At 42.0% G+C, this 27,744-nt stretch overlaps 4 protein-coding genes across 5 annotated transcripts in view; 3 read left to right on the forward strand and 1 right to left on the reverse strand.

Moving 5' to 3' along the window:
* The window catches only part of LOC145448361 (uncharacterized), a 230,016-nt gene that overhangs the window by 62,301 nt on the left and 139,971 nt on the right, over positions 1-27,744 (forward strand). The gene's annotated exons all lie outside the window — the stretch shown is intronic.
* Positions 1-27,744, forward strand: part of LOC145448364 (vesicle transport protein GOT1B-like) — a 109,389-nt gene that overhangs the window by 62,301 nt on the left and 19,344 nt on the right. The window lies entirely within an intron of this gene.
* LOC145448356 (transmembrane protein 214-A-like) overlaps positions 1-27,744 on the forward strand; it is a 245,912-nt gene that overhangs the window by 62,300 nt on the left and 155,868 nt on the right. The window lies entirely within an intron of this gene.
* Positions 62-17,150, reverse strand: LOC145448357 (nuclear RNA export factor 1-like). Of its 2 annotated transcripts, XM_080326738.1 has the most exons (19): positions 16,874-17,150; positions 15,084-15,128; positions 13,741-13,849; positions 13,549-13,674; positions 12,797-12,878; positions 12,654-12,737; positions 12,130-12,234; positions 10,788-10,850; positions 10,565-10,723; positions 9,918-10,025; positions 8,761-8,870; positions 7,743-7,779; positions 7,561-7,682; positions 6,530-6,684; positions 5,453-5,620; positions 4,232-4,295; positions 4,059-4,167; positions 3,011-3,193; positions 62-2,300 (listed from the first exon to the last, which is right to left on the reverse strand). In XM_080326738.1, the coding sequence occupies exons 1-19, from the start codon at positions 16,941-16,943 to the stop codon at positions 2,262-2,264; spliced, it is 1,938 nt and encodes a 645-aa protein (XP_080182864.1). In that variant the 5' UTR covers positions 16,944-17,150; the 3' UTR covers positions 62-2,261. The 2 variants fall into 2 exon arrangements, with proteins under 2 accessions (XP_080182864.1, XP_080182865.1); XM_080326739.1 differs by lacking the exon at positions 15,084-15,128.

The raw sequence follows: 27,744 nt of genomic DNA on the forward strand, positions 1-27,744 counted from the left end.
ACAGCTCGGATACTTACATATAGATTACCACCGGTATCTGCTAAATATGCAAGTGAAACACTTGGGTAGTAAAATTTATTCATTCACACAAAACTTGAAACACAAAGCATGGCATTTACAAACATTTCCTTACAAGTACAAGGTCGAGAAATCCTATTTACAACCGAAATTGTATGAAATCGTAAAGAATTCTAATACAAAACCGGATTAATCAGAGGAACCGAACACAGTGGACATGGACAGTGGAAGGACACTACCCCTTAACCCAAAAGCTAAAAGCTCCAACCACCATTACTATTGCTAACATCTTGTACACAGCAGTTAGATCATGACAGCGGCGTGGTTCGGTGTATTTGGCGTATAGTTTTTCCAAGCAGGAACCAATCTTCATAACTGACAAATTCATCCTTGGACATCAAGCATCGCACATCCATTTGAAGCGTGGATTTACATCTGTAGACATCCTTTCCGATGAAAATTCCAGCAGCATCCAACGGATTAGCTTGGTTGGCTGCATAGCGCTCTTGGATTTTGAGTTCAGATTTCTTGACAGAGCTGGATTGGAGTTCAAAGGTGCATATCCGGCGTAGAGTAAGTCATTCAAGCTTTGATGAAAACAAGCAAATCTTCCGCATGATTTTCAGGCATCAATGAACCAGTTGTTTAAAATAACACCGCACCACCGTCACAATCATCCTACAGGTCAGGAACCAACGTACCTTGTCAAGTATGCATTTAAATGCGGACACACGACCTCAAAATTAACCTAGCAACATCCCAACTATCCCAATCCCAAGAACAAGGACGCTATTCACAGCTTAGGGTCGATTATAGAAGATGGGGGTTGTGGGGAACCTCTGACTAATATCCGGTAAAATATGAATATCACTAACGAAATTTGGCGAATGCAATCAGTGATATTACACCTAATTTGGCAGAAAAAGTTGCTACACAACAACTATCTGGATCCCACGAGATCACTGCAACCATATGCGCAGGTTCAAAACGAACATAAAACGTGACATCACAAAGAAAGGACTAAAATCGTCACCACGTGTACGACATACCGTAAGCTATGGGCTGGGCAAGCTATCTCACAGGTGGGTATGTCTGTATTTGTAAATCTAAACCAGTGCCAGATTCCCCCAACCCAATATCTGCATAATGCGCAGTAGCTAGTTCAATACCAATGGCTCCCCCGCAACTAAAGTAGCTGAACACAGGCCATCCGAGAAATATCCACAGATGCCGTAATACCCTGCCCTACGCGCATGGATTAGGGTTCGAATACTGTTAAATAGACATAAAACATCATTAAAACATACACTCAATCCCCAGATATTCAGTAAACACCAATGGTACAGTTGCAATACATGAAAATGCTCCAACAACCACCTGAACCTAGGATAAAACAGTAGAATTTGAACCGAACCAGGAAATGGGGAACTAATTTCACCGGGTAGGGTCTATCACTGAATTTCATATCCTAGTTACGGTAACGCAGGAGGAATACATCTTAGGATGCAAATATGCATTTTGAGCCAGGTGAAAAAAAAATAGAATTTGGACAGAATGGGAAACAAATTTTACCAACTAGGGTCTATCGTTGAATTTCATATCCTAGTTATCGGATGCAAATATGCTTTCGAACTAGGTGGGCCATTATGTGTGCGGGACTAGTTAACATCATGCACAGCTGTATCTCATGCTGTATAATCTGATTATTTATGGTTGTATCTCCTTATGTCTTCATTTGGGATGGGATGTTGTATTTATCAACCTATTTATGGAGTTAAGGGGAGCGTGTATGCTGTGTTCCGATTTATGATTCGATCTCAAAGATATTCTATCCTGTTTGAGTTTAGGGGAGCCTATATTTTGTGGCGCATTTTTGCGATGGATATCTTATTATTCTAAATGTAAAGAAAAATATCTGTATCATTACCATACCAGCAACTGTAATCGGCAACTTCAGATACAAAATTTCGAAATGCATCTGAAATGACTGTCACTAGAGACGGTGGCATACCACGGTTACTGCTAATTACTCTGTAGAGTTCGAAAGTCGATTAGGTAAACGTGAAACGCAAGTGTCCAAAAAAAAGGCTGTCTGTGCTCGTGCGATATCGATCTAGACGCCAATATCAGCCTTTTGGCGGCAGGCGCAAATTGTCTTTCGCAAACGCAACACCAAATATGCGTAACACATTACGGGAGGTGTTTCAGTGGCTTGCTGTACAGTTGAACGACGCCTGCTCGATTCACTGAATGTAAGCTTCGGGCGGTATCATCCCTTTCTCCTGTAATATGAGCAGATGTTTTTTTAACCATCATTGGCGACACTCTGAGGATGATGTGGTCTCAAATTGAAGGGCAGAATGAGAAAAAAAATTTGGCCGCAGCCATTTTCTTAAGAACGCTACTGTAATGCAGCTGCAATACATTGAAATTTCCACAGGGGTTTCACGCTCCAGCTATCATGCGGAGATCGAACTTTATATAGTTGTCAGCCGATGCTGTGAAGAAAATATGTCGCACATGCCGAGGTGGTTTAGATACCGCGTTCAACGGAAGATGTCCAGTCAGGAGATCTATGTCAAAATCGGGCCTGGTGTATTCTATTTCTTTGAGACAGAAATAGATCATGTACTATTCTTATGTATAAAACATTGTTTACGTATATCGGCTGACTACTATATAAAGTCCGATCTCTGCGTGACTGCTGGAGCGTGAAACCCCTGCAGAGATTTTAATAAATTGCAGCTCCATTGCGGTGGCGTTCTGAAGAAAATGGCTGTGGCCAATTTTTTTTTGTTTGAGTCCTTCAATTTGAGACCACATCATTTTTAGAGTGCAGTGCCCCTTTAAAATTGAAGAGCGTTTGCTGAGCGTATCTTATATTCTGTAAGGTTATTCCCAGAAGAACTACATAACTCCACAACTGTAGACAACGCCAAGAGGTGAAATGGACCTGTAAGATACGGTACAGATTTCGAACACACACACACACCTTGGAAGAAAGGAACGCCTGTCCCGCTCTTTGGTAATCCCACTGATTTTCGGCGAGACAGATCTCGGAAAACTTTGCGTTCATGCCGGATTCTTTCGAGAAGGCGCTGACAATATCCATCTTGCTCGGGCTAGCAACGTTGCTCGCAATGTTGCTCGATGCGGCAGCCAACACCGCCGCATGCTAAAATACACGTAGGAATTGAGTGCTACGCCCAAAAATACCGCCGATGGATGGCAAAATGAGATACTGCAAAACATACTTCCTCGTGATAACGTCGTTGGCATACAATGTTCCATGTCAGTGACACGTAGCTGCGTATTGTACACTTGGATAATTCTAGTTGCGTAGTTTGACTAAATTAGAGCTGAACGCCGGTAACCTAAATTCTAATCGAATTTGTGAAATGTTTCTATGCTCTAATTTTAATTCTAATCTAATATCTGGTTTTCTTGAGAAAGCCACAGGAGAGAACTGTAGGCCTACAGTGAGAGAGACGGACCAATCTGGCTGCGCAGAGACTTGCTATTTTCGTGGTTATAGGAATAGACTGTGACTTAATATCTGCTGAACTTCATTCAATGTCCAAGTTTTCACGAATTCAGTAATTCTAATCTAATTTAGAAAGCAGCTGTAGCTATAATCCTAATTTCAATCTAATTTGGAAATATCTATAGTTATATTTCTAATTCTAGTCTAATTTGAAAAACAAATGTGTAGCTGTAATTCTAATTCTAGTCAAATTTGAAAAAATGAGTAGTAATAATTCTGATTCTAGTCAAATTTGGAAAAATGTGTAGTAATAATTCTGATTCTAGTCTAATTTTGGAAAAAATGTGTAGCTGTAGTTCTAATTCTAGTCAAATTTGGAAAAATGTGTAGTAATAATTCTAATTCTAATCTAATTTGAAAAACAAATGTGTAGCTATAATTCCGATTCCGGTCTGATTCGGGAAAAAATGAGTAGCTATCATTCTAATTCGAATATAACTTGGAAAAGCTGAACATTTTCCAGTTATCCAAATCTGGCACAACGTGCGACACTCACTTCCGGCACCGGACTGGGCGAGGGTGTAACCGGGGGCTTCGCAAACGCCGACCTGAGTTCCGCGCCGTTCGCGTTCCGTACGTGAAGCTGATCGTTGATTATCGACAATCTAGGAAGACAGTCGCAAATTTTTCAAACACATACTAGGCTAGATAGCAACGCAGATGTATTACATCGATCCGTTTGTGAGGCATAGAAACGACCTGGAAAAGGCGCGCGTCACATCCTTTGACTTTCCTGAAAATGAAATTGGAAATGGTTTTCTAGTATTTGAAGAGACTCTTGAGGTACAGAACTTCACCTAATACGATTGAATAGTTTATTCATACTGAAATAAAACAAAATATTTTCAGTTGACACTCGCCAGGGTAATCGTCAAAAGAAGATTGCATATCAACAATATTGATGGAATGTGCTTTTCAAGTCCATATTACTTGCTGACGATTAACCCCGACTAGTGTCAACCGAAAATATTCAGATTCATTTCAATACGAATGGGAGTTGTAAGGACTCGACTCGAGTAAATTTTTGTATCGACTCGACTTGTTCTCGAGTCATTGTGCATGACTCGAACCAAGTCGTATGACTCTAGACTAGGACGGCCAAGACAGACATTTCATTGTAGCTTCGAAGAATGGTAAAGTCCCCACATTATTGGATTACGTCCATCAGTGCTGATACTTGGAAAATAGTGCCAGAAACTGTTACGACGGACGAATATAACTATTTGAAAAGCTTCTTCGAGGTACAGAACTTCAATATACAATTGAGTAGTATATTCATATTGAAATGAACCCGAATATTTTCGTAATCGTCAGCAAATAGTAGAGAATTATCAAAATACACAAGCCAAGGCTGTGTCAACAAAAAGAGTTCGTGTATCATCTAAAAATAGTACATTGAACGCTTTCGTATTCGACATTTCGTGCTGGTGACGTCATATTTTGTGTTACGATTGTTGATATACGCTGTTCTTTCGAATTCTCTACTAGTTGCTGACGATTACCCCTGACGAGTGTCAGCCGAAAATATTCGGGTTCATTTCAATATGAATATACTATTCAATTGAATATAACTATATAATGAATGCAAGCCATTTTATATCACTCGAGCAGAGTTGATAAGAGTGGGTTGAGCCGGGTCGAAGTGAAAATTGACCAGTGAACATAATGTCTTGGACTAGGACTCAAGTCAAAACACTATGACTCGGACTCGGCCCTCTACAAGCTGACTTGGACTCGAACTTGCCTCGGCGGTGAATTGACTCGACTCGAGTCAAAACTATAAAAGTGAGATTGACTTGTGACTCGGAATCTTGCGACTTGGTTACAACCCCGATATGGATACATATTATTCGATTTGCAAGTGCTCAGCAGTAATTTCAAAACACTAACCCCCGCCCTTTTCCTTGAAAACGCCTCTGATGATGAACTTCACCAGGTTCGACGACATGAGAGGCACGTCGACCGAGAACCCCGGGATATCGTGCTGGGTGCCGGGCAGTTGACCCAGGACGGTACACACTTCCGTTTTGGGGTATCGTAGAAACGAAATCTTTTTGCCTGTAACGAACGCGGTCAATAAAAAATCGGTTATTCCCTACTCCCCTGTCTGTTCCTGAATATCGATAAGATATAATGGCTAATTATAGCAACATAACAAAGTTACAATAAGAGAAACATTGAAGTTATCAGGTCGACACAATAGCATGGGCTTTTAGTACGAGTATGTGACTCGGCAGCAGAGATGGTCAAGTAATCATCGTTGGTACTCAGGGCAGAAGAAGTAACATACAAGTAGCTATTTCCGATTAAGTAGAAAATTAGCATTCTCGGCTTAGTTTCACTTATAAAGTTAAACACTCAGCTACAAGTAGTTGTATTCTTGAGTACTCCGAAAATGTATAAGTACTTCGTCAAAGACCACCTCTGCTCAACAGATTATATTTACCGTACTTAAAACACTATTTGAAGAGCTTCTTGGAGGCACAGAACTGCAATATACAATCGAATAGTATATTCATATTGAAATGAACCCAAATATTTTCGGCTGACACTCGTCAGGGGCAGTCGTCAGCCACCAGCAGAGAATTAGAGAGAACATTGTATACCGGTATCAACAATCGTATCACAAAATATGACGTCATCGGCATCAATTTTTGATTAATCGGGGTGAAGAGATCGTTTGATATACATTATACAATGTTCATTCCAATTCTCCACTAGTTACTGACTATTACCCCTGACGAGTGTCAGCCGAAAATATCCGAGTTCACATCAATACGAGCATGCTGTTCAATTAAAACGCTATTTGACAAATCGATCTCATCTTAACAACTATGTAGCTAGTAACTAGTCTGTATATCGGTAAAATTTGATGGATAATCACTACTATTACCAGCGCTATTGTAAGCAGACACCAAAAATACGAATTTCATTTGGCATTGATTTCAGCGACCGTGGCAAACCTACCGGGGTGCTTCAGCCTGGTCAGGTTGCGGCTGTGGCTGTAGTATGGGTTCAACGGCGGACCGTGCGGAGCGGTCGGTATCGTCAGGGAAAACGTGCAGTTTTCGTCGTACGCTTGTGAGAGAGAAGTCCTGTCCGTGTCGTAGAGTGAAAAATATCTGCAAAATTAAGTTTCAATAGTCTTCTGAAGATGTAAAGCTCCCACATCACAACACACAACATATTCATATTATATATCTGTTATGTCAATGTCAGCACTGCAAAATTCTTTCTCTTGGAGATACAGGACTTTAATATACCTGTAAACTTAAATAACATGTCATATTTTGTGATACGATTGTTGATATACAATGTTCTTTCCAATTCTCTACTAGTTGCTGACGATTACCCCTGACGAGTGTCAGCCGAAAATATTCGGGTTCATTTCAATATGAATATACTATTCACTTGTCTATTGAAGTTCTGTACCTCCAAGAAGCTTTTCAAATGTTTATATTTGAAATAAAATTGAAATGTTACGTTTCAAATTTGGTTAAACGCATTCCCTGATGATAGAAGAAAAGCTTAGAGCGGTATAAATTCATCATTATGAATATACTATTTGCTGTGAAAATTGATGATTTTGAAATTCCAGTCGATTGAATATTATAAGGTTCTCGACTGACACTACGCAGGTATAATCCTCAAATTCAAAATAACTTTGCATATCAGCAGTTACATCACTGTTTATGATGTCACAGGCAGAAAATTTCGAATAATCAAACGGATGTCTTAAACTCAATGGGCTAATTTTAGATTATACATGAGCTCCTTATCGAATTATCAGTAAAAAGCTATTGAATAATATATTCATATTGAAATAAACACGAATATTTTCGACTGGGGTATTCGTCAGCTACTAGTAGATAATTACTGACGAGAATCAGTCGAAAATCTCCGAGCAGAATAAATTTGAAGATACGAATATACTGTTGTGAAAACGATTTTTTGGGGGGAATTCATGTCAATTGCTTGAAAAGATTATAGGTACGTACTGTTGCACGAATTGCGTGATCAAATTTTTCACTTCCGAAGGCAGGTAGTAGGGAACCGCAGGAACTAGCTTCGTGATCCTTTCCAAGTCGAACTTGACGGGCGGAGGCAGCTTCTTACCGTCCTGCGCGAATCGTAACGCTAGCAACGCGGCAAAATCGAGAAATCACGCAATCGTACTTACCAGAGTCTCGAGGTTCGGAAACCGATCGCGTACGGCACTGTTGTAGAGAAACGGTCTTGAAAAGTTACGCTAGAAATTATCTGGAGGCTTCTCTTCGAATGTCGAATGTAACATTGTAATTATTTCAGTCGTCAGGTCGTATGGTGCATAGTTTGTGGAGTGTTTTATGTTCAACTTTGGGCGCAGAGCTTGATCCGTGGGCCGTTCCTATGTGATCTATTTGGCTTGGAATAAATTAGAATCAGGATCGCACGGGACTCGCAATACTATGATTAGTGTTTACTTCAATCACCATTATGTGCTTTACGGTATTTTGATGGTCCATCCGCATGCGCACGGCAGGCACTCATGGTGTGTGGGGGTATGCAGAGATCGTGTGTGTGTGTGCATCACAGGCCAGCGTATCTAAGGGCAAAAATACATCACATCCTATTCCTACCTATGATGGTGTCCTTCTAGCCATGTCAAAGCTATGGGTTTTTTAACATTCGTACCGTCTGTCGGGCTTGTACGACACAAACATAGCACACGTTGTTTTGGTAATCATCGTTCCAGCGATATCCTGATCAAAATGGTTTGGCCATTCCAAGCAGCTCATCAAGAGCTAGGAAAGGTGATGCATTTGCTTAAAACACGGCATCGGCGAGTAGAGCGGGACCATGTCTGGGGGGAGCCTCAGGTTAATATCACTGATGTGGGGCAGATGGAGGTTCAATGGCATGCTTACTATACACACTACCTAAAGGTGGGATTCAACTATTTTCAGCCGGCTCTGATGCAAACTAACAGTAATCCAACCACTGCCTATACCGAAGCCTTCCCATTTTATCATGCTACCTATCACCTGGCAGACTTAAAATGACCCAATTCTCATGAATATCACAGGTCACGTGGAGATGGGGTGATAAACAGTTTGCGTATGTACGTCCCACACGAAATGCATTCCGTTATTGGTAATTCCTAGTCTTCCGACACTTACCGTGAATCAGTAGACTTAAAAATATTCCGATACCATTACCTGACATAATCTGTTTGCGACTGGTAATTGTCGCAGAGCGGATTGCCGTCGATGTTCAGCTCTTTCAAATCCCAATCTTTGATTTGGTCAAGGTCATCGGCGCGACGTAACTAACAGAATGGGAAGAATAAATACGACTGAAGTGCATCGCAGACAGCAGATACTCGGACAGAAGTAATACAGTATATCTCTAACCGAGGTATAAGACACCGGGTTGAAAATTAAAGGGGCACTGCGCTCTAAAAATGATGTGGTCTCAAAGTGAAGGTAAAAACGAACAAAAATTTTTGGCCGCAGCCATTTCCTTCAGAACGCCACCGTAATGGAGCTGCAATTTATTGAAATTTCTACAAGACCAGCTGCCGCGGCTGCTTAACCCGTTACATGGCACGATGTCTTCATCGTCGCACTTGCTCGACGCGATAAGGCAGTCACGCAGAGAACGAAACTTAGACACATTTCCTTCATAACATCGGCTGACAACTATCTAAAATTCGTTCTCTGTGTGACTGCCTAATCGCGTCGAGCAAGTGCGACGGTGAAGATTTCGTGCCATGTAACGGGTTAAGCAGCAGCGGCAGCTGGTCTTGTAGGAATTTCAATAAATTGCAGCTCCATTACGGTGGCGTTCTGAAGGAAATGGCCGCGGCCAAAAATTTTTGTTCGTTTTTACCTTCAATTTGAGACCACATCATTTTTAGAGCGCAGTGCCCCTTTAAAAGGTAAACAGCTATCGCAAGTACAATATGACGCACCACCAGATGGCGCAAATTCTACGCCATCCAGTGGCTACAGCGACATCAATTCCAAAAGCCATTGCAAATATTTTATAAAAGTCTATCTTCTACTGGACATTAAAAGTCATCACATAATTTGGCTTTAAAACCGTAACAATGAGATTGGAAGCTGTAATGAAATGAAATTGTAACAAACTTTGAGTAAGCGCTGGTAGTGGTGTTAGTGCTTACAGAAACTAGAAGAACGTTGTGGCAGTACTTCACAGCAAATTGATGAGAAATACAAAATGTGAGATAACATATTTGACAAGGTTCACGCTGATGTCCTAATGTAAGCTACTTCCACGGTGACGATATGGTCATGCCAAATTCGCATGCAGAGAATATTTCGGAACAAGAGTGACTGTTTCGCTATCTCACTTGGTTCTTCTTCAGCACAAGCCCTTGCAATCGTGGCGTGAACATAACGAGTCGCTTCAAATCCGCGAGAGAAAACAGCCGATTGTCCGACAAATCTAACGATAAAAGCTGAAAGAGAAGGACAGTTTATTGGTCGGCCATCGTTAAAACTAGGGATGGTTACAATGATAGGAGTACACTAATCTGAATCGGGTGATAATTCTAATGCTTCCAATGCTTCAAGTCGAGAAGCGAGAGATTACTTTTTTGTGCACCAAAATTATATGCTTCTCGCCACTACGAGTTAATTTACGAAAGTTAACTTCAGTCGCGGTACTATTTTCCGGTGTTGTAACGACTCGATTCGCGACTTTTCGGTGACTTATCTCGACTCGAGTTATTTTTTTAAATGCGTAAAATAAAATTTTTTTGTATCGACTCGACTTGTACTCAGTCATTGTGCACGACTCGAGCCAAGTCATACGAGTCAAGACTATGACTCGGACTCGACCCTCTACTAGCCGACATGGACTCGAACTTGACTCGGTGGTGAATTGAAAATGACTCGACTTGACTCGAGTCAAAACTATAAAAGTGAGATTGACTTGCGACGCGGAACCTTGCGACTTGGTTACTACAGCCCTGTTTAAAACAGCGTTTAAACGTACCCCGGGTATGTTCTCTCCGATCAAATGCACGATGATATACATTTCCCTGCAACTGCTCATCTTCAGTTCGATATTATTTTCGTGCAGTTTCTTGTCGGTAAACAGCGAAGACAGGTCGAGATGACTTGTCCCGGTGTTGTACCGTTCCGACATCACTTCCTGAACAAAGTTTTGAAATGCCGGGACACACTGCGCATCGGAATGAAACCACACCACGTCATACCTTCAAGACTGGAATCTTGTCGTTTGTGATGGGGGGACTGCAGGGTTTCGTAGCTATCGCCAACTGAAGAAAAAGAAAACGCATCATGTAAAATAATTCGTTACATCGTATTCGTAACAGTTATTTACATCTGCAACCGAAACCCCAACACATGGTAGTTCAGGTTTGTTGCCGGCTTGTTATAAAAAAGAGAGTTTATAGAGGTGGTCAGTAACAAAGACATTCTACTTCTAGTACTCAAGTAGGTTCCATCGTCACTTTCTCAAGCAGATTCTGCTTAATTCTTCAGTCTTGCGCTAACTATCAGTTTATTGGTGTCAATATTTGGAATGAATTACCACCTAATCTCCGTAATTTAGACTGAATGAATAACAATGCTTCCGTTATCTGATCTTCAACTACTGCAAAATTGTATTTTAGATGGCCGTATTCAATTACTAATTGTTCCGTGACACTGTGTGTTGTTGTTCTTTTTAGTTCCTGAGTTTTTCATTTATATATATTTTTAGTGGTTATCTACATCTACTGTGATAACTGCTCTTGGCCCCGGCGGCTTTGCTTTGGAGATGATGTCATATCAAGCCTCCCGTCTACTTCGAATGTTGACATTTACCAGTGTTTACATTTACCACTTACTCAGGTGGTTAAGTTTTCAACTACTCCCACTTCTGCTCAAACTACTTGCTCAGTATACAATTTGGATATTGAAAAGCAGTACAGTAAGCAGTTTTGAGAGCAGTTTGTGAGTGAAATTGTCGGGTGAAATAGCCCGCGTCATTGTAACTGAATATATTTTCGATAATTCCATCTAATTGTAGTGTATTTTGCGTTAGTCGCGAAGATCCATCTCGCAGTCCCGGAAGTAGTCGCCATCTCCGATGAACTGCTAAAAGTATTCGACCCTCGGATCAAATCTGCTTTTTAATTTTCAGACCTTTGATATTTTAGTTTCAGTTTGAGTAGTTTGGCATGACATGGAAATCAATAGAGTAGAAATTTACTAAGTCATTTCTACTTCTATTTCCGATCGAATAGTACATTCATATTGAAATAAACCCGATCGTCAGCAACTAGTAGAGAATTGAAAAGTACTTTGCACATCAACATTCGCATCACAAAATATGACGTCACCGGCATAAAATTTCGAATAATCAAGACAAAGAGAGCGATTAAGCTCAATTAACTATTTTAGATGGTACGCAAACTCCTTTTTCTGGCACAGACTTGGTTGCCGTATTGTATATTGAAGTTCTGTGCCTCCAACAAGCATTTCTACACGAGTACCAACGATGAATACATCGACCACCTATGGAGCTCGGTAAACATTACATTACTGACTTACCTTGCTACCGTCGGGTGTCTCAATCTTTCGGCTACAGTTTTTTATTGCCATGGCCACGTCGTATTGTTCGATGCAGAAGGACGCATGCTTTTCGTCGCTGTAGTACTGAACAGACATCGCAAACAGTGATTATAATCACGCTGTACGGCAATTAAACCAACGGTGAATTGGAAACGATGGCTAACCAAAAACAGAAGCGGCCATGACATTGACATAAGACTTGCTACTAGAACTAGAACTAGTCATATTTCAAAACATGAAATAGAACTGGAACCAAGGACCTTCAAAACTCAACTAACGAAAACTGATCATATAAATCACTGAATTGTAAATGGGCTAGAAAACATTGGAGATAAGAGTCGGGATTTCAAAAGGGCAGGGTTTTAAGTTTGAAATAAATTATTTTTAAAACGCTTAACTAGATCGACTTACTGTACAAAATCTGCAACCAGAACTACTCAAAAAACCAGTAGTTAGTTGACCGTAGTTTGCGTGACGCTATCATTAAAAATTTGAATACAAACCTGAACAGGCACAATTTGCGTCATCGTCTCTTTCTGTATCGCGTCAATCAGCCACGCTTGATCGAGCATCCCCGCATCGAAAATCTGTCGACACGAATTTTGTTATCGAATCTAGACTCCTACTTTCCATGAAATCGGTTTACCGTAATGAGATACCATCGTTGCCTCTGAGGCGGTTGATGCTGTGGCCGCGGACCGCCTCTTCCAGTTCTGTGGTACGGGGCACTGAAACGGTTTCACATGGTCACACAATGCTACCATTCCATTCAGAGACTGACAATTTTAATTTACAAAATTCTCAACGTACAAGCCGTACAGGCGAAGAGAATAGCAATAAATCTAACAACAAATCGACTTGTGTAACGTGGGTCAGGGAATCCAGTTGACTTGCCGTTGAAGCAAAAATCCAATAATCAAAATACGACAAAAATCATCAGATCCGTCTGCTACTGGTAGCCAAATTTGGACAAATAGATAATTCTAGTTGTGTGATAGAACTACTTAATTAGAGTGAAATGCTGGTAATCTAATTCTAATCTAATTTGTGAACGGTTTCTATGCTCCAATTTTAATTCTAATCAACTTTCTGGTTTTCCCGTAAATGCTACAGGAGAGCTGTATAGTGCGAAACAACCCAAGCTTGATGTTCAGACATTTGCTATTCTATTGCTCATAAGAATGAACTAAAATTTGATGTTATCACAATTAGATTCATTGTCCAATTATAATCTAATTTGGGAAAACTATAGCTCTAATTGTAATTTTAATCTAATTTGGAAATAACTTTATAGTCATAATTCTAATTTAATTTGGAAAAGTTGAAAATATTCTAGTTGTACATTACAAGTCCGATATACAGGTAGCACCCTGACATGTTAAGCCAAGGTTTACTTACACGCGTCGTGTCGTGTCCCGTCTACCATCCATATCAACGTCACCATCTCTGTCAGTGGAGCCACCGTCTGACGACGAATACATTCCTGGCTGGCGCCGCCCCCCTCTGTATGCACCTCTGGAGCCTCTGCGGTGTGTTAAATCAGTACTTGATGATATGAAACCATTTTCACTGATCTGTTTCCATACTCACCTAGAACGACGGGGCTGTCCTCTATATTTACCGCCACCTCTATAACCGCGACTGTTGTAATTGCCGAAAGAACCATACGAATCAAATTCTCCATTTTCTTGATCACGAGCTGTAACATTACAATATCATCACTTATGATGTAGATTATGATAGGCAAAAAGTTGAGACACAAAATATGAAGCTACTTGAGCAAGTGATGTAACATTTTGTAATGAGAAACCAAAATCATTTAATATAACCACAGCAGCAGCATTTTTCAAAACATAATCTTTAACTGCATAAGAACAGTAGGCTACTAAATCTGCATCTTTTTCATTAAATGATTCCACATTACATGTGACAAGAGCAATTTTCTCAGATGATTATCCAGTCAAGTGGTATGAAAATCATGCTAATTAGCAAAGGAAATAGTCGTTGGCCATAGCACAGCACAGCACGAATAAATAGCATCCTAGCACCCAGGTCAAGTGGCATTCCAGTAGCTCACTATGGTATAATAGTTGTATAATTGACGATACACTTGCAAGCTTTAACTCAATAGCTATACTGTCATAACATAGTCCAGCATGTCCCTAGATTCATTAGAACACGCTCGGTGAGAAGCTCACCCTCAACTCATCCGCTCAAGATTGATGCGGAACAATCAAAGGCCATAAATTCTGCAATTGGCAAACACTTGTTGGATAATCGCGCCTGTGCGAAAAATTATCAAGACGACAGATTTCGCATACTCGGAAAGGGTCGCTCACACTTCCATTTGTGTGCCATCGAGTCGACTTTTATCAAAATACACCAGCCAAGGCTGTGTCAACAAAAGAGTTCGTGTATCATCTAAAAATAGTACATCGTATTCGACATTTCATGCTGGTGGCGTCATATTTTGTATTACAATTGTTGATATACGCTGTTCTTTTGAATTCTCTACTAGTTGCTGACGATTACCCCTGACGAGTGTCAGCCGAAAATATTCGGGTTCATTTCAATATGAATATACTATTCAATTGTATATTGAGGTTCTGTACCTCCAAGAAGCTGTTTAACATAGTTTTGAAGTTGGCACAGATTCTGTGCATACAGGCCTACCTGATTCGATAATGTATAACTTTATATGTCCGGCACTTAAATTTTATACTTTTAGAGACCAGCATTCTTTCGAATGGACTTTGAAAAATATAATATCCATGAAGTTCAATGCAATGCTGGATCAACTAAACAAATACCGGTAAATTGAATTTAAAATTACGTACTGTGAGTTATGACGATAGTATCGATTTGCCAAGATTTTAAAAAATGTCTACGGTATTCATTTTCATGACTAAACAGATAGTACAGGCACAGCTAACCTGTGCGGTTGTCATGATATGAATTCTTGTATCCAGTTCCTCGTGCTAAAATAGAAATGGTACTGTACATGAGATTCATCATTGTATCGCAATAGTGTAATCTGTGATGGTTTCAAATGACAAATATCTCAGAAATTAATGATTGATAAGATACAGCTATGTAAGACTATACGTATACATAGGCAACTTGGCCTATAAAAAAATCACATAGACACAAAATATATGAATGTAGAATGTATATATAAATATGTACCATGCAACAAATTTTAGTGCGGATCGATTCATTCGTTAAGACTACACTAAAGGTTGTTCGAGGTTGCAGGGAAAGGTTCATTTTGTGGGAGGGTTACAAAGGTTCAGTTTTTATAGCTCAAGGATCGAATGCTGAAGCGTGTAGCATGCTCAACTGTTGTCGGGCTACCACATACATATACAACGGTTCACAAAATATACTCCCTCTCTCTGCCATATGGGTGACCAGTGAACTCGGCCCAGGGCGAATTCGGCCCATGACGAACTCGGCCCATGGTGAACTCGGCCCATGGTGACTTTGTTAATAAAAAATATTATGAACGTTGGAAATTGTATTAATTATTGAATGTTTAATTTATATAAATGTTGAATTGGTGGTGGACTGGTGGTGAACATGTCGTATGAATTTTATTCCCACTGGGGGGCGGTATCGAATGTCGGACGTTTGAAATGTTATGTTCGGCACATGGAGCTGTGTAAGTGAGAAGTGTGTAATGTTGATGAGTGTAGAACGTCAATGATCAGAATCTAGACGGAAAAATCTCATCGCACGTGGTGAATTCGGCGTATACGAAGATTAGGGTTTGAGGGGCTTATGTTTAGGGATATTAGGGTTGGAGGAGGATTACGGTTAGAGGGGGGATATTAGGGTTGGGGAAGAGGGGTTTTAGGGTTGGGGAATAGGGATATTAGGGTTGGAGGGGCTTAGGGTTGGGTTAGGGTTCGGGTAGGGGTTAGGGTATCCCAAGATTAGGGTTGGAGCATTAGGGTTAGGGGATATATTAGGATTGGAGGTGTGGGACATTCGGGTTGGGGGAGAGGGATATTAGGATTGGGGAAGAGGGATATTAAGGTTAGGCGTGGGGGATATTAGCGTTGGGAGAGGAGAGGGGGATATTCGGGTCGGATATGGATTAGGGTTAAGGTTGGGATCATATCCCCCCACCCTAATCTTAGGATACACCGATTTCACCATCTGAAATGAGGTTTTTCCGTTCAAATTCTGATCCTTGAGGTTCTGCACTCTTCATCTACACAGCTCCACATGCCTAATATAACATTTGTCATTTTATAAGTCCAACATACGACACCGCCCCCCCCCCAGTGGGAATAAAATCCATACGACATGTCCACCACCACCAATTCACTATTAATAATTATCAATTAATACAATTCCAAACGTTCATAATAATTTTTATCAACAAATTCACCATAGGCCGAGTTCACCGAAGGCCGAGTTCAATGGGCCGAATTCGTCATGGGCCGAGTTCACTGGTAATAGCCATATGAAGGCCAGGGTTGCCGTGCGGAAAATATGAGGTTGAGTATAGAAATATCAAATATGGACTCTCTTTAGTTGTCAAATGGACATTGAATGCCCTGGATGGTATTGACAGGAAGACCTGATATGAGATGACGAAGTCAAGGCCAAAGTCACCCGTTTATATTCAGATGTAATCATCAATATCTTCCCTCAGTTAAGTAGGAAAGTGAAACAAAAGCAAAACAAATGAATGACTTACACAAAATAAACTTACACTGATATGCAGGGGCTTTGTCGTTGTACCGGTAGTAATTTCCTCCTCTCGAACGTCCTCTTCTTGACATCGTTTGTTAAATCCAATACCGTCAATCAACTCTACAGTTACGATAAGGGCCGTTAAGGGGGGGCATAAAAACAAAAGATTAGTGGGTGGATGGATATAAATTCAGGACGTCGCCATTTTCATAAATAGGCGATGTCAGGCATGCCTAAAACGCAATAACGGTGGAAAAATAGACCATATTCCTGAAACCACGGAAAACTCAATTCAGCTAAAACCAAACCTGGGCCCCGTGGATATACTCAGCTATCGCGGCCCCGTGGGTATACTCAGATATCGCAGATATCGCAGGTATCGCAGATATCGCAGATATCACTACTGTGGATATACTCAGATATCGCAGATATCACAGATATCATTGTGGATATACTCAGATATCGCAGATATCACCAAAATCCGCAGACATCGAGGTCATATAAAGGTCACGCTTCGTTTAGAGCGCAGATATCACGTCTTAAGCATGTCTAGGCCGATTCAGTGCGCAGATATCAGGTCCGGACCATGCCTGGGGGAATTTTGTGCGCAGATATCAGCTCCGGAGCATGTCCGAATACAAATAGGGCGCAGATATCAGGTCTGGACCATACCTGGATTCTTTTGGTGCGCAGATATCAGCTCCGGAGCATGTCCGAGTACAAATAGTGCGCAGATATCAGGTCTGGACCATACCTGGATTCTTTGGTGCGCAGATATCAGCTCCGGAGCATGTCCGAGTACAAATAGTACGCAGATATTAGGTCTGGACCATACCTGGATTCTTTTGGTGCGCAGATATCAGGTCCGGACCATGCCTGGGGGAATTTTGTGCGCAGATATCAGCTCCGGAGCATGTCCGAGTACAAATAGTGCGCAGATATCAGGTCTGGATCATACCTGGATTCTTTGGTGCGCAGATATCAGCTCCGGAGCATGTCCGAGTACAAATAGTGCGCAGATATTAGGTCTGGACCATACCTGGATTCTTTTGGTGCGCAGATATCAGGTCCGGACCATGCCTGGGGGAATTTTGTGCGCAGATATCAGCTCTGGAGCATGTCCGAATACAAATAGTGCGCAGATATCAGGTCCAGACCATAACTGGCGCTGTTTCCTGCATTGATATCAGGTCCGCAGCATGTCTGACGCCAAGCGATACGCAGATATCAGACCCGGAGTATGTCTGGATACAAATATTGCGCAGATGTCAGGTTTGGACCATGCCTGAGCGTATTTCTTTGGTCGATATCAACTCCACATCATGTCTGGATGGAAATGGTCAGGCCTGGTCACTGGTCAGAGCTGACCAGTAACAAACCACTTACAGTTATTTTGGAGTCCTCTGGCAGATTTTGCCTGCTTGCATCACTTAGGCTACTCTAGTGCAGGGGTGTCAAACTCAAGTTGTTTCGCGGGCCGCATTCAAACCGTCAGAACATAGGGGATTAGGGGTTCTATTCAAGCGACACGTTTATTCGCAAACAATGGAATTTGCAAAAATACAAATATTGACTGGTTGAATATAGTTACAAACCGCTAAAACAGGGGCTCTTACGACGATATCAGCATATTTCTATAATCGCCTTGTTTCAGTCGTAATCTGGCGTTAACTCTGCGTATGCGTTGGGAGGAATACAAGAGATTTAACTGTAGACGTGGCCGTTGGAATTCGGTTCATTTAAATCGCGATTCGTTTTCCTCTGGTGGTCGGGAACCTTTTCAGTCAGAAGTGATACAGTAGTGCGAACGCAGATATTTGAATTACATTTTTGTAACTACTATATTCTCCATATATTCATGCATGCAACGATTTCACATTGGCGTTTTCGCTTCTTCTAGGTCAATTCTAGGTCAATTTTCCCATAAAACTCTGAACTCAGTGTTCTCCATTTTGGCTTCCCGGAATTGCGTGTCAATGTCACCGAATTTTTGCTAATACTGCTAGAGTGAAACCATAAAATAATAGGTAAAATGTGGCCTATGCACATATTTTACCTTTGCTGCATTGGGGGATTATTTAATAGAAGTTTCACGGACTAAAAATCTCAACATTTGTTAGAAATATGCAGGATAATACAAGCATTTTTCCATCAAATCGAAATTTTTTCGCGGGTCGGATAAATTCGTCCGGTCGTATGTTTCACACCCCTGCTCTAGTGGTTATATATCTTTGTACTACATCCAATTCTACTTGAAAAATTTTTAAGGAAATAATAATACTTTTTTACATCTTGTATTTTGTAAAGTAGAGAGTAGCATTGGCACATGTTTCTATCACGTTTATAAGAATAATTGCCATGATAAATGTTCAAATAGCCTCACACTCTTTGCGAAAAGAGTGTGTATTCACACCCGAAGGGCGGAGAAGAGTGGTACAAGAAAACATAACCTAACTAAGAATTATATAGCGGTCATAAATCCTACGTGCCTATACGTGCATACCATTCTACGTTACTATGAGCATGCAGAATTTGGATTAAAATGTTGTAGGCTAGGCTACTGTATTTATACCGCGGTTTAAATCTGAGGTACTTTCAGGTTTTGTGTGTCATGAGTACATTGTCGTTCAAAAATAACTTTTTTTCCGGATTCCAGCCATTCACTGATTAAATTGTCAGGTTACCCTAAAAACCGTTGCACGCCAAATTTGGTTCAATTCTAACAAGTATATAAGCCACCGCAGAGCCAATTTAAATTTTTAATTTATTAGAAAAAATGTTTTAAAAATTTCAAATTTTCCTGTCAACCCCCCGAAATTGTTGAATTTTCTTCAAAGACGATGCAAAACAAATTTGAATCAATTCCAACTAGTAGAAGCGGAGTTATTTGAGTTTTTCGTTGATAATTCTCGGATTCCCGAAGAATCCGACACGGCTCGGATTTCGTGCTAATGCGTGAGCCGAACAAAGCGCAGATGGTCGGAGTTTCTCATTTAGCTGTCTAAACAGTATTTACCATGTTTGTCGACTAGCCCTACCTGCGTATTCGATTAAGTTGACCGTCGCAACGCTCTATTTGTGTCCGGACATGCTCCGAAGCTAACATCTGCGCATGAAAAAGACGCCAAACCTGATATCTGCGCACTGGTTAGGGCATTATATGTTCAATGCTCATATAGGTGCTGATATCTGCGCACCATTTGTATCCGGACATGCTCTGGAGCTGATATCTGCACACCAAAAGAACTCAGGCATGGTCCAGACCTGATATCTGCACCCTATTTGTATTCGGACATGCTCCGGAGCTGATATTTGCGCACCAAAAGAGCCCAGGTATGGTCCAGACCTGATATCTGCGCACTATTTGTATTCGGACATGCTCCGGAGCTGATATCTGCGCACCAAAAGAGCCCAGGTATGGTCCAGACCTGATATCTGCGCAATATTTGTATTCGGACATGCTCCGGAGCTGATATCTGCGCACCAAAAGAGCCCAGGTATGGTCCAGACCTGATATCTGCGCACTATTTGTATTCGGACATGCTCCGGAGCTGATATCTGCGCACCAAAAGAGCCCAGGTATGGTCCAGACCTGATATCTGCGCACTATTTGTATTCGGACATGCTCTGCAGCTGATATCTGCGCACCAAAAGAATCCAGGTATGGTCCAGACCTGATATCTCCGCACTATTTGTATTCGGACATGATCCGGAGCTGATATCTGCGCACCGAAAGAATCCAAGTATGGTCCAGGCCTGATAATCTGCGCACTATTTGTATTCGGACATGCTCCGGAGCTGATATCTGCGCACCAAAAGAGCCCAGGTATGGTCCAGACCTGATATCTGCGCACTATTTGTATTCGGACATGCTCCGGAGCTGATATCTGCGCACCAAAAGAGGCCAGGTATGGTCCAGACCTGATATCTGCGCACTATTTGTATTCGGACATGCTCCGCAGCTGATATCTGCGCACCAAAAGAATCCAGGTATGGTCCAGACCTGATATCTGCGCACTATTTGTATTCGGACATGATCCGGAGCTGATATCTGCGCACCAAAAGAGCCCAGGTATGGTCCAGACCTGATATCTGCGCACTATCTGTATTCGGACATGTTCCGCAGCTGATATCTGCGCACCAAAAGAATCCAGGTATGGTCCAGACCTGATATCTGCACCCTATTTGTATTCGGACATGCTCCGGAGCTGATATCTGCGCACCAAAAGAGCCCAGGTATGGTCCAGACCTGATATCTGCGCACTATTTGTATTCGGACATGTTCCGCAGCTGATATCTGCGCACCAAAAGAATCCAGGTATGGTCCAGACCTGATATCTGCGCACTATTTGTATTCGGACATGTTCCGCAGCTGATATCTGCGCACCAAAAGAATCCAGGTATGGTCCAGACCTGATATCTGCGCACTATTTGTATTCGGACATGCTCCGGAGCTGATATCTGCGCACCAAAACAATCCAGGTATGGTACAGACCTGATATCTGCGCCCTATTTGTATTCGGACATGCTCCGGAGCTGATATCTGCGCACCAAAAGAGCCCAGGTATGGTCCAGACCTGATATCTGCGCACTATTTGTATTCGGACATGTTCCGCAGCTGATATCTGCGCACCAAAAGAATCCAGGTATGGTCCAGACCTGATATCTGCGCACTATTTGTATTCGGATATGCTCCGGAGCTGATATCTGCGCACCAAAAGAGCCCAGGTATGGTCCGGACCTGATATCTGCGCACTATTTGTACCCGCACATGCTCCAGAGCTGATATCTGCGCACTAAATTCCCCCAGGCATGGTCCGGACCTGATATCGCGCACTCAATCGTCCTAGACATGCTTAAGACGTGATATCTGCGCTCTAAACGAAGCGTGACCTTTATATGACCTTGATTTCTGCGGTTTTTGGTGATATCTGCGATATCTGAGTATATCCACAATGATATCTGCGATATCTGCGATATCTGAGTATATCCACAGAAGTGATATCTGCGATATCTACGATACCTGCGATATCTGCGATATCTGAGTATATCCACGGGGCCGCTATCGCAGCTATCGCAGCTCCCGCAGCTATCGCAGCTATCGATGGTGGATATACTCAGCTATCACAGCTATCGCAGCTATCACCAAAATCGCAGACATACAGGTCATTTAAAGGTCACGTATCGTCTAGGGCGCAGCTATCAGGGCTGGAGCTTGTCTGGGTTGAAATAGTGCGCAGCTATCAGATCCGGAGCAAGTCTGAGTGGAAATAGTGCGCAGCTATCAGATCCGGAGCAAGTCTGAGTGGAAATAGTGCGCAGCTATCAGATTCGGAGCACGTCCTGGTTGAAATAGTGCGCAGCTATCAGATCCGGAGCACGTCCGGGTTGAAATATTGCGCAGCTATCACTACTGTGGATATACTCAGCTATCGCAGCTATCACCAAAATCGCAGACATACAGGTCATTTAAAGGTCACGTATCGTCTAGGGCGCAGCTATCAGGGCTGGAGCTTGTCTGGGTTGAAATAGTGCGCAGCTATCAGATCCGGAGCACGTCTGAGTTGAAATAGTGCGCAGCTATCAGATCCGGAGCAAGTCTGAGTGGAAATAGTGCGCAGCTATCAGATCCGGAGCAAGTCTGAGTGGAAATAGTGCGCAGCTATCAGATTCGGAGCACGTCCTGGTTGAAATAGTGCGCAGCTATCAGATCCGGAGCACGTCCGGGTTGAAATATTGCGCAGCTATCACTACTGTGGATATACTCAGCTATCGCAGCTATCACCAAAATCGCAGACATACAGGTCATTTAAAGGTCACGTATCGTCTAGGGCGCAGCTATCAGGGCTGGAGCTTGTCTGGGTTGAAATAGTGCGCAGCTATCAGATCCGAAGCACGTCTGAGTTGAAATAGTGCGCAGCTATCAGATCCGGAGCACGTCCAGGTTGAAATAGTGCGCAGCTATCACATACGGAGCAAGTCTGAGTAAAAATAGTGCCCAGCTATCAGCTCCGGAGCACGTCCGGGTTGAAATAGTGCGCAGCTATCAGATCCGGAGCACGTCCAGGTTGAAATAGTGCGCAGCTATCACATCCGGAGCGAGTCTGATTGGAAATAGTGCGCAGCTATCAGCTCCGGAGCACGTCCGGGTTGAAATAGTGCGCAGCTATCAGATCCGGAGCACGTCTGAGTGGAAATAGTGCGCAGCTATCAGATTCGGAGCACCTCTTGGATGAAATAGTGCGCAGCTATCAGATCCGGAGCACGTCCTGGTTGAAATAGTGCGCAGCTATCAGATCCGGAGCAAGTCTGAGTGGAAATAGTGCGCAGCTATCAGATTCGGAGCACGTCCTGGTTGAAATAGTGCGCAGCTATCAGATCCGGAGCACGTCCAGGTTGAAATAGTGCGCAGCTATCACATCCGGAGCAAGTGTGAGTGGAAATAGTGCGCAGCTATCAGATCCGGAGCAAGTATGAGTTGAAATAGTGCGCAGGTATCAGATCCGGAGCACGTCCGGGTTGAAATAGTGCGCAGCTATCACTACTGTGGATATACTCAGCTATCGCAGCTATCACCAAAAATCGCAGACATATAGGTCATTTAAAGGTCAAGTATCGTTTAGGGTGCAGCTATCAGTGCTGGAGCTTTTCTGGGTTGAAATAGTGCGCAGCTATCAGATCCGGAGCAACTCTGAGTTGAGATAGTGCGCAGCTATCAGCTCCAGAGCATGTCCGGGTTGAAATAGTGCGCAGCTATCAGATCCGGAGCAAGTCTTAGTTGAAATAGGGCGCAGCTATCAGCTCCAGAGCATGTCCTGGTTAAAATAGTGCGCAGCTATCAGATCCGGAGCAATTCTGAGTTGATATAGTGCGCAGCCACCGAGTCAAGTCCGAGTCCAAGTCATCGAGCAGAGAGGTTCGAGTCCGAGTCATGGTATTATGACTCGAGTCCAAGTCCAAGTGATTGTGTTGACTGCTCATTTTCCTTTTAAAGTCATTTTAAACCCACTTTCTATAACCATGTTTGGTGATATCGAATGGTTCGCATTTATAATATACTAATTTTTCTCACTTTTAATAGTTTCTGGTCGCATTTTCAAGTATCATGCATATAAATTTGTTTCAACCTCTCTATGTATTCGGTTCTATATTTATCACGTGTTTTATTAGCAGTTCTACGTGTGTGTAAGCGATACAACCCCTTTTTCCATGTATATTTTACTTCATATTGGTTATTTGATTCAAGATAAATAGCAAATTAATCAGTCTTTTACACAGCTACCAAAATGTACTGACTTTGAATCATCTCTCATACTTCGAAAATTCAATTTCACTTCCATGTGACTTGACTTGACTCGACTTAACTCGAGTCACCTCCTAAAAATGTGTGACTTGACTTGACTCGACTCGAGTCACCTTCGAAAATCGATTTACTTGACTTGACTCGAGTCAAAATGTGCAATGACTCGAAGGTAGTGACTTGATCCCAGCACTGGTCTGGACTCAAATTATGCGCAGCTATAAGCTCTGAGCCATGCCTGGAGGTATTTGGTGCGCATCTATCAGCTCCGTCCGGAGGTATACCCTAAATTTCGTCATCAGCACAACACCGATGGGCGAAAGCCAAGTGTGTGGTTCGAAATATAATGAAAAACTTACGACTGCTCCAAAGCCGAAATTCCGAAACATGGCGACGATAATGAATATTGGCCTTGTGTAAAATGACCAAGGTTGTCGAATGAAACGAAATCAATATCAATACCAACAACGGCGTCAATAAGCTATATAACATTCCTCAGGGGTAGTTTCCTAAGATTTTTCAGAAAGGTAGGCCTATATATAAGGCCCTTATGCAGCATTGGTTATTCAATGTGCTTTCATGAAACAGTGCGGAGTGGTTTCGCGATGTGTTTAACACAAGGCGACGAAGTTTTATACCGTACCAAGCTTAGCGAAGGATCTGGTACGGCTCGGATTTCGTGCTAACACGACGACGTAACATAGAGCTGAAGGGTCGGAGTTTCTCATTTACCTGTTTAAACGGTTTTTGCCATGTTTTTTTACTTTCTGAGTATTCGAAAAATTAAACATTTGCAACGCAGATGATACGGGTGAACGTTCTATTGTTAATCCCATTGTGTTTAATTCAACTCTCATTCAATGTATTAAAAGCATAAAAAAAAAAAATGAAACGAAACATGAGTGCTACGAACAATGTGCAAAATTAGACAATAACGAATGGACTTAAAAACGAATGCAATTGAGTAATTCAATTGTTATAAGGATTGGCCGTCAGTTTCGTCTTGCGTTTTCGGCCGACATGTCCTGGTTTTTTTCCCGCATTTTTCTCAGGGACTGTTACCAGCAATTTTCCATCGGATGATATCTGGCTTTTGTAATGACGCATGATGGGCTCTGATAGGAATCTATCGAAGATCAATCTCCTGTCTTGTTCAGGTTTATCATTCCATTCATACAGGTCCATTTCATACTTTGAAAATCCCCCCTTAAGGCGATACAATCCAGTTTTATAAAGTGATCGTTGAAGGTCAATGAACATGCTTGTCACTAAATCGTACAATAGAACGATCAATTAGTCTGACACTTTTGAATGTTTTTTCCACTGAGTTTCAACTTTGATCATAAAATTAACAGTTTCCGCGTTATTTGTGATGAAAAAACTGTCTGCAGCGGCATTGCGCGAGCGCAGTGTCTTGTTTGGTCCCCAGACTTTACAACGAGCCTTGTCGAGGAATCCATGATTTAGATATGGCAATATCTGCGGACAATTGGTCTTACAATAACTCTTTAAATTATCCTCTCGTGACGAAAATGTGGCGAGGCACGATGACTCTAGTAGACTCGTTACGCACTCAATTACAGCCCTCCGAATAGACTCACTGCCCCCAACCTTAATTAAGTGAACCTTTAAATTTTTTTTCAGGTGATTGAAGCATAGAATGTGTTCTGCACACGATAGTTGTTTCAATAACGCGCTGTGCATTGCAATTTCATCGTCAGTCCCAATTATGAGCTTGTCGGCGGCCGGAAATATTTTTTGCAGTTGGTTAGCAAAATTAGCGTAAGACATTTTAGATGACTTTGTATGGAGAAATATGGGGCCTATGAATATGGGAGATGAATGTGGGGGATCCGTTCTTGTTACGCTCAAGCTTTTATAGGCCGTGACTGTCGCAAAGACATTCCCTAGGTTGTACGTCTTGTCAACACACAGCGGCGTGTGTCCTGAAAAGCAACATCGCTTAATATCTTTAATTTGTTCCTCAATGTACAGGTTTGCGCAAAAAGGTTCGCTCTAGTCCATTATACATGATCCCACGTATGGGTGAGACGTTACCATGCTCATGACCCTTTGATAATCATCTGAGATGGAGCATTGTCTCTTAATCACGGAAAGTTCCGAATGGATTTCCTTTCTTTTTCTCAGTCTCTTTTGGTCACGTATTTGCTGATGATTTTTAGGTTGCATATTCATATCATTATTTTTCATGAGAGTAGTGTATGCCTTTTTTGGTGGCATGAAAGTCGTAAGTCGCTTTACTTCCTTCAGAAACTCCACTGAACTTCTTACGTAGTCGCTGGCGGAAGCAGATCTGGCATTTCCATGGAAATCGTGCCCGGGATGTTTGCGCAGGTATTCATACACTGCAAGCTCCTTGTCGCAATCTTTTATCCATGATATTTTACGTCTGGAATCAGGGTTTACCCTGCTTGTACACAAATAAATGTACAATACTAAAACAGAATTTTGCTGGGCCATGCTGTCCGACGATGTTTCCAGTGGGATGTGTATATAATCATTATCACCATGTCTGACTCGCCTACAAATCTCCCCCTTGTAGTCATAGACAATCTTTAGATCATCACTGTCATTGTTTTTGATGTAGTGCCTTTTGTAGCGCTTAAAACTATACACCAAGCACCACAATCGTCTATGAAAACATTATCCAAGTTTTCTTCTTGCCTTCGGATGTTTAATTTGTTATTCACCACGAAATACACGTTTTCCTTTCTCCCTTTGGGCACCTCCGGCAACTGCTCTGCTGTCGAAGACAGCAATTTTCGAACCACAGTTTTTTGGGGCAAAAATGTATCATGCGGCAGAGGTGTGCCTAATTGCAAAGCTGTCATGGAGGCGCCAACTGTAGTCTCCGGCTCATCAGTATGAACTGCCGAGAGTCTTGCTGTTTCCATTGTTGCACTTTTACGTTTTATTACTTCCTACTCTTCATCTGTTTCCACCGTCATTTCATCTGTTTCCACCGTCATTTCATTTTTTTCCGCCGTTTCACTTGTTGGCGTCGCGACCTTCTCCGTTCCCACCTTGCTGTCAATATGCCCTCTATCTTCTTTCAGAGAAATGGTTTCCGGCTTGCTTTGGAGAAAATTAAAGTGATTGAAGCGTACCACACCGCCATGAATTGCATTGGTTGCTGTCCACATAATTTCAACGCGAGCGTCTGATGGCTTACGCACTCCTCTACCCACAACTTTTCTTGTGTAAGCATCACTTTGTTTATCCTGGATTCTTTGTCTGGGCATGTAGGAGTATATTGGTACGTTTATTGCAGCACTTGCGGCATATATATGGATCATTCCGGAATAGCTGCCAATTCCGTAAGCGGACTTGACACGAAAATATGTTTGAATCAAGCTTGTTGGCACGCACCCTTATGCATGGAATGTGCAGCGGCTTCATTTACTCATAGTATTTTGATAAAGTTACCAGGCGAGTAGGTCTCTGAGCTATATTCTATTCATGACATACCAATCAAAGTAACACACCCTTCTTCTAGTGCACCAGTATCGAAATATTGTCTTTGGAGTGTGCATTATATTAATTTGATACGTATAAGGCCCGTCTAGTGA

Source organism: Botryllus schlosseri, chromosome 10 (genome assembly GCF_051294905.1).
Source record: "Botryllus schlosseri isolate E-star chromosome 10, Bs_hap1, whole genome shotgun sequence".
Lineage (NCBI taxonomy): Eukaryota > Metazoa > Chordata > Ascidiacea > Stolidobranchia > Styelidae > Botryllus > Botryllus schlosseri.

Bases quoted from the DNA above. Each gene is read 5' to 3' on its own strand.
- LOC145448357 (XM_080326738.1), bottom strand. From the start codon at position 16,943: ATGTCAAGAAGAGGACGTTCGAGAGGAGGAAATTACTACCGGTACAAC. The intron at 12,738-12,796 runs GTAAACCGATTT...TCGTGTCGACAG, and splicing joins AACGATGGTATCTCATTACG to ATTTTCGATGCGGGGATGCT. The intron at 2,301-3,010 runs GTGTGTGTGTGT...CTCATATTACAG, and splicing joins AGGCGTTCCTTTCTTCCAAG to GAGAAAGGGATGATACCGCC.